General features: G+C 55.2%; 1 protein-coding gene across 22 annotated transcripts in view; it reads right to left on the reverse strand.

Annotated features, from left to right (window-relative positions):
- The window catches only part of CAMK2G (calcium/calmodulin dependent protein kinase II gamma), a 61,836-nt gene extending 49,609 nt beyond the window's left edge, over nt 1–12,227 (reverse strand). For 7 of the 22 annotated variants that reach the window (XM_030798408.1, XM_030798406.1, XM_030798418.1 and 4 more), the window contains exons 1-2: nt 12,024–12,222; nt 10,618–10,712 (exon numbers count right to left, since the gene is read on the reverse strand). In XM_030798408.1, coding sequence (XP_030654268.1) covers nt 10,618–10,712; nt 12,024–12,088 — 160 coding nt within the window. In that variant the 5' untranslated portion in view covers nt 12,089–12,222. Of the gene's footprint in view, nt 1–10,617; nt 10,713–11,014; nt 11,331–12,023 lie in introns of those variants that run through there. The other 15 variants (XM_030798419.1, XM_030798402.1, XM_030798414.1 and 12 more) reach the window with 7 other exon arrangements.
- Between the last annotated feature and the right edge of the window lie 1,143 nt (nt 12,228–13,370).

Raw genomic sequence — 13,370 nt, forward strand, 5'->3', positions numbered from 1 at the left:
CCTTTCCGGGTAGTGCTTTCTAGAGTTCTTTCTGTAAACAGGGGCTTAATAAGGGTTTACTAATAACGACAGTAGTAGCCGTAACAATCGCTTACTATGCATTGTCAGGCAGAGGCATGGATTACCATATTTCATACCTACAGAAACTCTGTGAAGTAGGGATCTGATTAGCTCTATTATATTACCGAGGAAACAGGTTTAAAAAGATAGAGTAATCTGCCTAAGGTAACACAAACAAGCAGTGATGCAGGTGGTCTGAGCCTAGAGCCCTCCTTCTCCACCCCTGTGCTATTATGGCCAGATAAAGAATGGTGAGAGTTGAGTTAAGACTCCAGGCTTTGGAGGGGGTGCAAAAGGAAGACAGTCCAGTTCACCCCAAATTATCAAGGCTCCAGGGGCCTTCACATCCATAGCTGCCAAGCTATTCCTGTCTCCCTGCCTCTACCCTAAACAGCAAAAAGCTTCTGTAAATCTTCCCATGGCCCTCACAATGATCCCATCAGGTGAATGCTATGATTGTCCACACTTCCAGATGATGGAAGAAACGGAGGCCCAGGGAAGTTAAGTAAACTTGCCCAAGATCCCACAGCAGGAAAAGGATAAAAGGGGGATTCAAACCCAGGCCTGTCAGTTCGAGATAATGTAGGGATTATGGACTAGAAGAAATTCACATTTATTGTTTCACTAACCAAACCCAGCTTTGTCCTAAACTTTCCCTCTAGCAACAGCTCTACTTTGTGGAAGGAGGTGGGGACAGACAGAGATTAGTTCCTGCTGCCCAGCTAATCCGTCCCAGCTGCCCAAAGATCTGGGTCAGGCCTTCCTTCCTGTCCCTGGGTTCAGCATGACCACCATCCAGGATGCAGCCAGGAGAACCCCAAGTAACTCCCAACTCCCAGATCACCTGGCATCCCTTGGTCCCAGGCACAGGGATGTGGCCAGTGACCTCCAGAAGCGAGGCACTCAAGGAGGCTGTAACAGCCTTGCCTGGTGGCTGGGGGGCTTGCTTCTTCCAGATCTGGCAGGATGTTGACATGACCCCACCTTCCTTCCATCCCTGGACTTGAGATGGAGGTACCAAGCTAGCCAACCCCAAAGCTACAGACCCACGGCCCTCTCTCTGGGCACACACCTCACCACCCTCCAGCCCATAACTCTCAGGCTTGGTTGCCTGGGCAGGTGCAGGAGAACAGCATCTTGCAATGCGGAGGTGGCAGCCGAGGGAAGGCCCAGAAGATTAATGTTTATCTCCTTCCTTAAGTCTCTTACTAGCTAATGGTTACAGTCCCACAACAGCAACAGCACTAAAAATAAGGACACTCTGGTTTACCAGTGACTTCGAGTGGAGAAAAGACACACAGACTCAGGCTCCCAGCTCCTCAAAGGAGCTGCCCAGCATCCAGAGAGTCCTTGTTAGCCTCTTAGTTCAGCCTTAACTCCAAGGAGCTGAGCCCTGTGTTCCCCGCAAGGCCCAGGTCTTCTCTGAACCCCAGGACTGCACCTTGATCCTCATTCTGATTCTAAGCTGTGGAGTACAGCAATTAACAACACAACGGTTTTGGAGTCAGACAGCCCTGGATTGAGCCCAACACTGCCACATCCAGCAAGCTATTAAACCCACCCGAACTTCATTAATTCCTTCAAGAAATATGTATCGTGGCTGGGCGCGGTGGGTCATGCCTGTAATCCCAGTATTTTGGGAGGCCGAGGTGGGTGGATCACTTGAGGTCAGGAGTTCAAGACCAGCCTGGCCAACATGGCAAAACCCCATCTCTACTAAAAATACAAAATTTAGCCAAACATGCTCACTGGAACCCAGGAGGTGGAGGCTGCCGTGAGCCAAGATTGGGCCACTGCACTCCAGCTTGGGGTGACAGAGCGAGTCTGTCTCAAAAAAAAAAAAAAAAAGAAATATTTACTGAGGCCTACTATGTGACAGACAGTATTCGAGATGCTAGGAAGACAGTGGTGAACAAAACAGACGAAAATCCCTGCCCTCATGGAGCTGACACTCTAGTGGGTTGTGTACTGGGGAGGGACAGACAGTAAGAAAACTCAACAGCACGTTAGATGTCACGGCAAGTGCTGCATAGAAAAAGCAGAGAAAGTGGGGAGTGTAGATTTAAGTAGGGCAGTCCAGGAAAGCCTCAGTAAGGAGGTGACATTTGATTAGGACCCAAAGGAGGTGAGACAGTGAGCCAGGCACATTATCTTGGGAAAGAGGTTCCTCACTTCTTTTTTTTGTTTGTTTTGCTTTTTTTTGAGACGGAGTCTTACCCTGTCGCCCAGGCTGAAGTGCAGTGGCACGATCTCGGCTCACTGCAAGCTCCGCCTCCCAGGTTCACCATTCTCCTGCCTCAGCCTCCCGAGTAGCTGGGACTGCAGGCGCCCACCACCATGCGCGGCTAATTTTTTTGTATTTTTCAGTAGAGACGGGGTTTCACCGTGTTAGCCAGGATGGTTTCGATCTCCTGACCTCATGATCCGCTCGCCTCGGCCTCCCAAAGTGCTGGGATTACAGGCGTGAGCCACGGCACCCAGCCAAGAGGTTCCTCACTTCTAAAATAGAGACAGCAAGATCTGAGGTTTAACTGAGGTGGTACAGGTCAAGAGTTTTGCATAAGGTCTGGCATATAGCTCCTTTCCAACGGCCCAGTGAGAAGCTTGACAGGGTCTTCTGGGCTGGGCTTGTGGCCACAGCTATCACCAGAGACACTGTGAATGGGACCCACTGTCCCCTCAGCCCAGGCAGATGCAGGGTCTGCAACACAGCAACTAAGCCCTCCTGCCTGGCTTCTGGGCTCCCCACATGGTCCTCCATTACAGTCCTGGGGGTGGAGTGTCCCTCCCTGTTTTGGCGGGGCCCACCCGTGTCTACAGTCTGCAGGTGATGGGCAGCAACAGGGGCTCCTCAGAGAGAGGGGAACGCCGCAGGAAGTGCCACTGTCTGCTTCCCTCCTCTTCCTCGCAGCCGTGGCACCCTGCCATCCACAAGCTCTCCTCAATGAACAGAGTGGTTTCTGCCCGCCACACTCTCCCCGTTCCTGCTGCCACACACTGCCCGGCTACCACCCAGCCTCTCCAGCTGTTGTCTCCTGTCTCTTCCCCCAACACTTCCTATCCTGCAGTCACCTCCAGGGCTGGCCCACGGCTGCAGAAAAGCAGAGGGTCCATCCCAGCAGCAGTGGCAGCAGAGGGGTTCCAGGATGGAGTAGTGGTTTCTAGAGCATCTTTCCCTTTTAAAAGCAAGGGCATCCCAGCTGGACACAGCATCCCCAACCCCAAAAAGGGTGAGGCCACTGAATGGGCTTGGTCCACAGTGGGAGGGCCCTGGCTCGGCATCTCAAGGTGCTGCAAAGGTGTCTCCCCTTGAGACATCTCTCCTTCCAGTAACCATTAGGGAGAGGCTCAGACCTTCCAAGGTGGACCCTCCTCCACGCACCTTTCTACCAGGCTCATCCCCGCCCCTCCCACAGCCCAGCCCCCCCTTCCTGTTTGACAACTGCCACTTCCCGCTTTTGCACAGGGCCACTTCCTGCCTGCCTGTGTGCTACTGCCATGGAGAGACCCACCCCTGCCGGCCTTCAGCCCAGCTCCAACCACAGCCCTCTGCAGGTTTTCCCCATCATGAGCAGAGGTGGCAACAGGAGCAGAAAGCAGAAGCGGCTCTAGCCTTTTTCCAGCAGCCTGCCTAGACCAGAGCGGTCTGAGCCCAGGCCAGAGCCAGGCCCTGGGAAACAAGGATCCTAGAAACCCAGCTTCTCCTGCCTTCTGCCCAAGTGCTTCAGGACTTGGTCCAAGGCACCACGATTTCACAGGAAGGGCAGCAAGAAGTGACCAGATGCACTGAGGGAGGCAGAAAAGAGGAAGCAGATAGGGAGGTGATAGCTTGCAGCCAAGGGGTGCATCAAGCCTGCCCTTGAACCATCTCCCCCTCTGGCCTGAAGACAGAAGCCTATTCCAATGCCCTTTCCTTCCTCTGCCGGGTCAGGGGGCCAGGGAGGGCTGGCCACAGACTCTCCATGGCCGTCTCAGGGATGGCCTGCTTGACTTAGTGACATTTTCCTAAAAAAACACACAAATGCCAGAACTAGCTTCAAATAAGATCCTGCTGCTACCTAAACATACAACCCTCTGTACGTGGGAAAGGATGCACATTCCTACTCTGAGGACTCTCCCAAGTTCCAATCTCAAAGACATTCTTAACTTTGCAAAGGGTGTTTTGCAGGTCTGTGCCTGTGACCCTAAACATGGATGTGAGAAACTTCCTGCAGCCCCACTGATTTCAGGGCTCGATGGGAGGCGGCCTCACTTGCTGCCCTCCTTGAGTGCCCTTCATCTTCTTCCCAAGCAGCAGAGGCCCCCATCTGGCCCCCTTGGGCATCACTCTGAGGAGCAGAAACAATGACATCGCAGGGATTTGGTGTCATAATCCACCTTCCCCAGCTGCTTACGCACAGCCCTGGGCCTGGGGCACTGACCAGTGGGAATCCCAAGCCACGATCCCACCGACCTCACACTGACACTGCGATGGCCACATCCCTTCCTCTTTGAATCTCACTCTAAAGGTGCAGAGTCTCCAATTAAAAGCAAAGTCCATCCACCACACAAGAGCAGGACCATGGTTTCTAATGCCCTCACACATGTACACTTGGTGACTAGCTGGGGGCTGTGATACAGAGGGACGGGGCCTGAAATGTGCCCATGTGAACCCCCAAGGCTCTGTGCATGTACCCAGCATCCTCCCCTTATCTTCAACCCTCACTCAAGCAGTTTTAACTTGGTGACACAAAGACCTGAGCCCCACTTTGGCCTCTGGATCTCAAGGCAAGGGAAGCTCTAAGGAGGGAGAGAGGCTCCAAGAAATGCCCTACCATGAAAAGGCCCTAAATCAGCTTTGACGGAGAAAATCCCCAAGGGGTCACTAGCAAGCCCCAAGAAGGCAAGGCTCTGCCTGGGGGCACTCTGGCTGCTCTCAAGGGCCAGAAAAGGGTCAGCCGTCGTGTTCTCCATGCCCCCCGGCAGGGCTCCCGGTGCCTGCAGCCTTTGCCCACTGTTTTGGTGACATTTCCTTCATGGTAACCAGCCCCAAGTAAAACATCCCAGGAAGCAGCCCCTAAAAATAGCTCCTCCCAGGGCAGCAGCAAGCAGGGGGGAGGGGAAAGAAAGGGAGGAGAAAAGAGGGGAGCAGATGGGAAGCTGCGGCTGCTGCTGATAGGGCCCAGGAAGCGGAGATGGTGTTGGGGAGGAGTGGCTGGAAATCTCCCCACCGCACAGCCCAGAGAGGTGGGTACAGATGGGAATGGGGCCTCAGCCAGCAACGAGGAGGGATTTGCTCCACCAGGCTTGGAGCTTGGGGCCTAGATGGAGAGGTGTGAGGTGATATGCCAAGATTCATCACAGGAACAAAGTATCCAGAACCTGTGTTTTAAAGAAAGGCGCCAAGAAGTGGGTGGAGGCCACACAGCCTGTGGACACTGGGTCTGAGCCCTGGCAAAGTCACGGGCACCTGCAGCACTCAACCAAAAAAGAAAAAAAAGACCCCAGACAAAGCTTTTGTGCTTTGGTTTCCCCAGCGGTCCTGCAGCAGATCTGTCTGGCCATGGGTAGGTGACAAAGGGGCTCTGCAGAGAGGCATTCAAGAGGTGCAAAGTGCCCGTCTCCTCCTGTCACCACCCTTTTGGCACCCATGGGATCAGGCCCTTGTTGGTCTGCCAAAGCTGTTCAGAAAGCAGCAAGCATAGAGATGGGAGCAGGAATGGTCACACCCAGCCTCCCCTTCCCTGTCTCCAGCCTCAGCAGAGAATGGGGTCAGCCACTCACCTCTAGGGTTTCAGCACAGCTTCTAACAAGGGTATGGTGACAAGGGACCAGAGGAAGCAGCAGGAAGAGGGCAGGGGCCTCCCTGACAGGACAGGGCAACCTTCCCACCTCCATCCCCACACCATGATGCAGCACCCCAAGTCACTCTAAGAAGACAGGTGAGAGGGGAGGGGGACAGGCTAGTGTTGTGTGCGCTAAGGCCCACAGCTCAGTGTGACTGCATGACAAAAGCTGCCCGGCAGAAGCCTTCGCACAGAGGGACCTGCAGTCAGCTTCCATCCCTTCAGGAGAGAAGGTAGAGGCGTTCCATTACTGATATGCAGGATGCCCATTTCTCTGTTTACAGAAATTGGCCTGTTTTATCCTCAGGAGGAAAGCATGGTTTCACACACAGCCTCCTTAAATGCTTCCTCGAGGCCTGTGTTCCAGTGCTATGTGGATTTCTCTTCCTTCTCCCACTCCCTGCATTGCTGCTTCCCCCTCCCTTCTCTTTCCCTCGCTTCACCCAGATCCTTAACAGGAAAGTCTCACTTGGAGATACCACAGGGGACACAAATGTCATGGGGGCTACTCAGGCCAACACTAAGAGGGCGGGGACTCTCAGCTGGCACCATCCAGGGGATCCCATTTCAGTCCCCGGGGCCAGCTGGACCCAGAAAGGGACAGCCTTTACCCTTCTGGTGGCCAACATGCCACAACCCCAGCCACCCAGCTTGCTGCAGCCTCATACACAGACACCCCAATCCCGAGGCCCAGAACGAGGCCCCTAATCACAGAACAGCCCATGTGCACAGATGGCCACATAGCAGCAGACACACAATCTGGAGAAGGCTGGGCCAAGGTGTGTCTGTTGAATTCCAGAGGGCATGGCAAGAGCAACTGTTGTTGCAGATTTTAGGTGGCATCTCTTAAAGAGTGGCTCATGCCTCACCTGCATGAAATTCACTGGAGCATGTGTTAAAAATGCAGATTCTGCAGCCCCACCCTAGACCTCTTAAAGCAGAATCTCTGTGGCTAAAGCCCAGAAATTTGCATTTTTTAAACTAGTACTCAGGGTGATCCTTATGCACGCTAAAATTGAAAATCACTACCTGGAAGAGATCCCAACAGTGGCCCTATAGTGCCATTAGTGACAAGGAAGGAGGAATCATCAGCTAAATGTCTGCCTACATCTCCCACTCCGCCTTATGCCCCAAGCACAGGTCTTTATCCTCATCTGTCCTCTCTTCCAGCAGCCGTTATCAGGTCTGCAGCCTGGCTCCCTGGATCAGAAAGGGAGGACCCAAGTCTGTAGCAGGGTACAAGGGCTCTGGCAACTTGACTCTGAGTTTCCTAGGAGCCAAAGCCAAAAGGCAACCATGACTGGTTACACAGTCCTCTTGACCCATTCATTTAATGCATATGTGGCTGGCATACGTCAGGCTCTTCGCTAGGGCCTGCCCATGCAGAAGTAAAGAAACACATAAGGACCCTTCCCTCACCTCTCAGGTCCTCACAAAGGGGAAAGCTTTTGCTTACATTTAGCTTCAAAAGAAATTTCTTCACATGGAATGTACAGATTAAATAAATATGTTAAAGTATTATAACAGATTTCAAAACACTGTTTCCGGTAGCATCTCTTAGTAAGGCCAAGGGCATTACCCCAGTATCCATCTCGGTGAAAGCAACTGGAATCCAGATAAATGGTACATATACAGAAGTTTCTTGTGGTGCTGATTGTTCTAGGGATAAATCCTAAACGACGTAGAAGAAAGGACCATTTGCCCTTCAACTGTAGCAATATGGGGGAAATGCTTTGGATATAAGCAAAGAGAGCAGGATATAAAATGTTATGCTCCACGAGGTGAAAATCTGTATGCATATGAATAAAGATAAGAAGGGAATATGAAGATTTAAAAATAAAAAAAGACATAAGGGCTCAGGCTCCTTGAGGGGGGTGCTCTTAAATCTTAAAATAACGACTTATCATTGCCATCACCTGGCCCACTAGCTCCTGCATCCAAGCCTATTTTAAATGCCTCCTTCGGCCTAGTGGAGCTAAGCTTGGAACCATGGGCTCCCTTAAGAGCCCAGCTCCACTCCTATCATGGTTCTGAAGCAAACGGAGTGACGTTATGTGACTTTCAGTGACTTTATGTAGACAAGCCCGCAGACAAAGACAGTGCTCAATGCATATCCGTATGAACTCCCCACCTTGCAACCTAGCCGCCAATGTGGGCCTCTGAGGCCACAGTGACAAGACACGACAGCCCAAAAGAAGGCTTCCTGTCTCGATCGGACCCCCCTAGAAGACCAGGTGATTGATCCCTCTCCCTGCCTCCTAGCCACCTCACCAAGGATGCCAAAGAGAAACAGCTCTATACCCTCTGTTTATCTTTTCAGTTTGTAGCCCAGAAAATCACACACAAGAAAGATGGCAGGCAGGAAGACCCAGTGAACACAGAAAGCCCCTTCAGACCTTCACAGATGACCCTGGTGGGCCCACGACATTCCCAGACACAGAAATCCAACACCTGCGGAGGCCTAGACAGACAGCGATGAGTGAAACCCAGCCCCAGTGGCTGCACCTTTATAAAATATATAGTGTAAACTGAGAGTCTGCAGGGAAGCCATGGCCCTCACTCCCTAACCCCATGGGCACCAGCCCATGGCTACCCTGGCCCAACTCTCTCCAGGAGTTCACATCTCCCATGCCCACACCTATAGTCCAGCCCCACCTTGTTCCCTCCATCTCCAAGACAGCCCCTTTCCACTTTCCCACTTCCACACAGTACTGGCTGGCACTTACACATTCTGACCCCTCTGGCTGGCATCTGTGCCTATCGTCTGTGCCTCTGTCCCAAAGGCAACCTGGCACATGAGGCCACACAACAGAGCCCAGTCTTGGCATATCCATCTTGGGAGAGGGGGAGTTGCTGTCTGAAGCATATACTTTTACACAAGGATCCTCTTCTTGTGGGGGGAGAAAAAAATCAAAGAGAAATCAAGCCTCATCCACTTTGGCCAGGGAAAGATATCCGTTGGGAAAGATGGGACAAGGTTGAAAGGAGGTGAGGAAGGGAAAGGGATGCTATCACACAGGTCATGGAAGTTTAGGCAGGTAGGGAAGGAGTAGGAAATGAAAGCCCCAGTCAGGTAGCTGCAGGAAGTCACCACATCACCTATCCTCACATCCCAGAATTCGGCTCCCAGCCATCTCTCCTTCCCTTACCCGTGGGTCAGAGGACACTGGTGAGATGAGGAGAGCAAAGCATTGTGTCATCAACTGAAGACACCAGACGCCAGCCCTGTTTCTGATGCACCAGGGCTCTGCTGTGTGGGCAAGAGAGGTATCCAGCCTCAAGCCATCGTTCCTGCCTGCACCTTCCATCCTTGGCCAGAGGATGTCTGCCAGAGAGCCCAGCCTCTGTTGTCCCCCCCACCCCCACTCCAGGGGATCTGACTGCCCACATATCTCTATGGCAACCATCCTCAGACTCAAGGTACCCAGAGAGAAAGAAAACAAACAAGTCCAACTTTATAGGCAATGCACACGAACAGCAAGAGATGGAGCTGGATGGGAGTCAGCAATTAGTGCCCTACTAGGGGGATGGAGAGAGAGTCCCCAGTCAGGGGGCGGACACGGCCCTGCTAAACAGGTCCCAGAACAACTGCCAACATGACAGAAGCCCAATGTCATCTCCGTGGAATTGTAGAGCTCCTCTGAGCATTTAGGACATCTATTATGTCTCTTATCCCAGAGAAACCCACATCATTATTGGCCAAAGCCCATGTCTTCCCCCAGGGCATGTGTCCTGGCTCCTAAGATATTTATGACATCCTACTGCCCAGCCCTAATTCCTTTCTCTGAGTCTCACAACCTTTGTCCCCCAGCTGCACCCTGCAGCCCTCCAAGATCTGACCTCTGTACTCACCAGACCTGTTCACAGAGCACTTCACACATTGCTGGGTCTACACCTATCAGATGAGGTGAGTTTGGCAAGCACCCAATAGAAGGTTCAGAGAGTGTAGGTTCAAGGTGTGAAAGACAGGCCCTGACCCTCCAAGACTCAGGTACTTGGGAGGATCTCGCAAGTGAGGCCCCAAGGCCTTGGCCTTTATGCTCCTCAAACTCGGAGGCAGTGCAGTTCCTGCCCAAACCGGGCCTTTGGGATTTCTAGACCATGAGGCATCACCCTCCACCCAGGACAGACTACATCTGCTGCTGCACCACCAACTTTGTAATTTGATCAAAAAAGCAATCAAGTTCATCTGGCAGAATTTGTTCCTGAGAAGCCCTCGCCAGTAGCAGCCTCCCCTGATGTTTACAGATTCCCTTCCCTTGGGAGTCTGTTCTGCCGCCTGGTGGGCAGGGGAGGCTGGCTTTGTCAGAGCTGCTCACTTACTGCATTTCCATCCTAAGTCACCACTGGGGCACAGGGACCACGGAAGGCCTGCAGTAGCCACCACTGCCCCAAAGGGAGAGGTTCCAAATGCCCCAAATTAAGAGCTCCCCATTCCGTACCACCCACTACCCCCATATCCTCTACCTCCCTAAAGACGGAACTCCCTTGAGCCTTTGGGGGCCACTGCAGCTACCTGCATCTCTTCCTTCACTCTTTTGTACCTGGGCGCTTCCAGTCCCCCACGCAACTCCTTTTCTGGCTTCAACCTGACACAAAGTCCAACCAGTCTGAAATTCCAACTCCTCTCCAAGTGCTAAAACGCACAACCCCCAATTCCTGGGGCTTCCTCAAAAGAAACCATGGCCCCTGGAGGCACCCTCAGGAAGAGGACAAGACGGGGAACACTCACCCCGGGCAGACAACTTCTTGGTATTGATGATTTTTGCTGCGTACTCCTGCGTGGACGTTTTCTTCACACACCTGCGGACCACAGAGAAAGCACCCCTGGAGGGAGAAGGGGGAAAGAACTGGGACACAGAGCAGGGTAGAGTGACATAGACACACTTCAAGTCTGGGGACGATGATGCTCCCACCAACCTCTAGTCACACTCACGTACATGCACACACACCAGCGCTGTGACCACCACCATCCAACATGAGGCAAAAGGACGGGGCCACCGCAGGACACTGAACAGATGTGGGTGGCGTGCCACGCTCCCACCCCCTCATCCAGTCCCTGGGCAAGGCAACAGCCTCCACCTCAGGCTGCACATCAGAAGTGGGTGGGCGACGCTGAAAACACACACCTGCTGCATCTCAGATAGCCCTGGGGTCCTGGTCAAGAGAACCAGGGCAGAAGGGAGCAGAGAGACCCTGCCCTTCTCTCAGCAGGAACAGTTGAGGGTCGGGGAAGGAAAGATTAAAAAGAGGCTATCATCCCCTGAAAGAGAAATCTCCCTCAAACATGGGGCAAAGTGAGACTCAAGCCCCCCCCCCACAGCCGGCTTCATCTCACTGCATCCCGGCTCAACTGACAGTAAGGGAAGACAGGACACAGTCAGACATCAAGAACTCCCCTTCCCATTCTATTTTCCTTGACGTCCCCCCCAAATGGGAGCTTGCACTCTCAGCTCTGCAAACGTCTAGCGGGGCGGACGGGGCGGGGGCTGCAGTGGCCGAGCTCGGCCCCGCGGGTGGGGGTGGGGGGCCGGGGCTGCTGCAGCGGCCAGCTCAGTGCGGAGGGGAGGGGGATGCTGCGGCTGCGGCGCGGCTCCCGGGACCACTGCAGGGGGAGGGGGAGGGGACGGGGTGCCGCAGCACTGCCCAGCCGCGGAGCTGGGCGCCTGGAGCGGCACTCGCGGGGGGCGGGGCCGGGCGCCAAACAGCCCCCCCACGCCCGGGCTCCGCAGCAGAGCTAGAGCTGCAGGGCCGGGGAGGGTCCTGAGTGCGAGGCGCGTGAGACCTGGGTTCAGGGTGCGGAGTGAGCAACCGGGCAGCGTTGGGAGGTGGTTGGGAGGGGGGCGCCTGAAGGGTGCAGATGGGCGGGGCCGGAGGACACCCGGGAGCGGTCCGGGGTCTGCGGTGTCCGCGGCGGCGCGCGGAGAGCAGCGACCCTGCCAGTTGCTGCAGGGCGCGGAGGGGGATGCGGGGCAGTGCGCGGGGGGCGCAGGGACCGGAGGCGGCGGGCGGGAAAGGCGGGGGTGGGGCGGCCGAGGGGGCGCCGCAGCGGCCGGTGCAGGGCCGGGGGGCGGGGCGAGGAGCCGCATAGCGCCCGGGCGGCAGGGCAGGCAGGGGACCGCGGCGGGCGGGCCGTACTTGCCAAGCTCCTCGAAGAGCTGGTAGTCGTCGGTGAAGCGGGTGCAGGTGGCGGTGGTGGCCATGCTGGCGGGCTGGCGGACGCGGCGGTGCAGCCCGCGCCGACGTCGGTGCACAGTCACCGCCGCCCGGCCGAGGGAGCAAGAGGAGGAGACGGGGCTGAGCCCAGCAGCACCGCGAGACTTTACCGGGGAGAGCGAGGGAGGGAGGGACACCCCCGCGCCGCCCGCCCCGCCCCCAGCCCCGCCGGCCCCCCCCCGCCCGGCCCCCGGCCCGCCCCCGGGGAGGGGCCTCCCGCCGCCGGCCCCGCCCCGCCCCCGAGCCGCCCGCGCTGGGCCAGGCGCGCGGGGCAGCCGACGGGAGGGGGGTCCCCGCTCCTGGCCACCCGTCTGGGCAGACGGAGCTGGAAGGTTCGCGACTTATGGGCTCGTCCCGGGGCGGACCCCGCGCGGGCTCGGGAACGTGCATGCGAGGGTGCATGTGTTAGGAGTGTAGGAGTCTGGACCACTGAGCTCTCTGGACGGGCCATACACGCGGCTCCCGAGCCCCCAACCGGGCTCCTAGCATGTGGGGAGAGAGCCAAGGTCAAGGAGCCTGTGCCAGGCTGCACGCCCGGGAGGCGCCCCCAGCCTGCGCAGAGCCAGCTGCCAGCCGCCTTCCCTCTGGGAGCTGCCAGTCTAGACTTGCGCAAGCACCAGGGCCATTATTAGAAAGAAACCCTTCAGGCGCGGCTTGATCAGGGAGACCAGGCCAGGGGCAAGGATACAGGCAGGACTCTGCCTTCCTGCACCATAACTGCAGAGATGAAAGAGTATTCTCTATCCGGCCAGAAATGAAGGGGGTGAAGTGGGAAGGCTTGAAAAGGCTTTGTGCAGTGGGGGCTAGAAGAGAAAGTGCAAGAAAGGGGAAATCCCCATTTTCTTGCAAAGCACCCTCGCACTTTTATTTTCTGGCACCTACCACATTTTGTAGTGATGCGTTGACTGGTATAAGGGGCAGTAGAGCTATCTCATAGCTGTCTAAGAGTGAACTTGCATCAAACTGCCTGGCTTGTATTTCTGGGCAACTCACTGATCAGCTCTGTGACCTTGGGTAAATCACTGAATCTTTTTTTTTTTTTTTGAGACGGAGTCTTGCACTGTCGCCCGGGCTGGAGTGCAGTGGCGTGATCTTGGCTCACTGCAGCCTCCACCTCCCGGGTTCAAGCGATTCTCTTGCCTCAGCCTCCCGAGTAGCTGGGATTATGGGTGCGCACCACCACGCTCGGCTAATTTTTTTGCGTTTTTAGTAGAGACGGGGCTTCACTATGTTGACCAGGCTGGTCTTGAACGCCTGACCTCGTGATCC

This window comes from Nomascus leucogenys, chromosome 18 (genome assembly GCF_006542625.1).
Source record: "Nomascus leucogenys isolate Asia chromosome 18, Asia_NLE_v1, whole genome shotgun sequence".
Classification (NCBI taxonomy): domain Eukaryota; kingdom Metazoa; phylum Chordata; class Mammalia; order Primates; family Hylobatidae; genus Nomascus; species Nomascus leucogenys.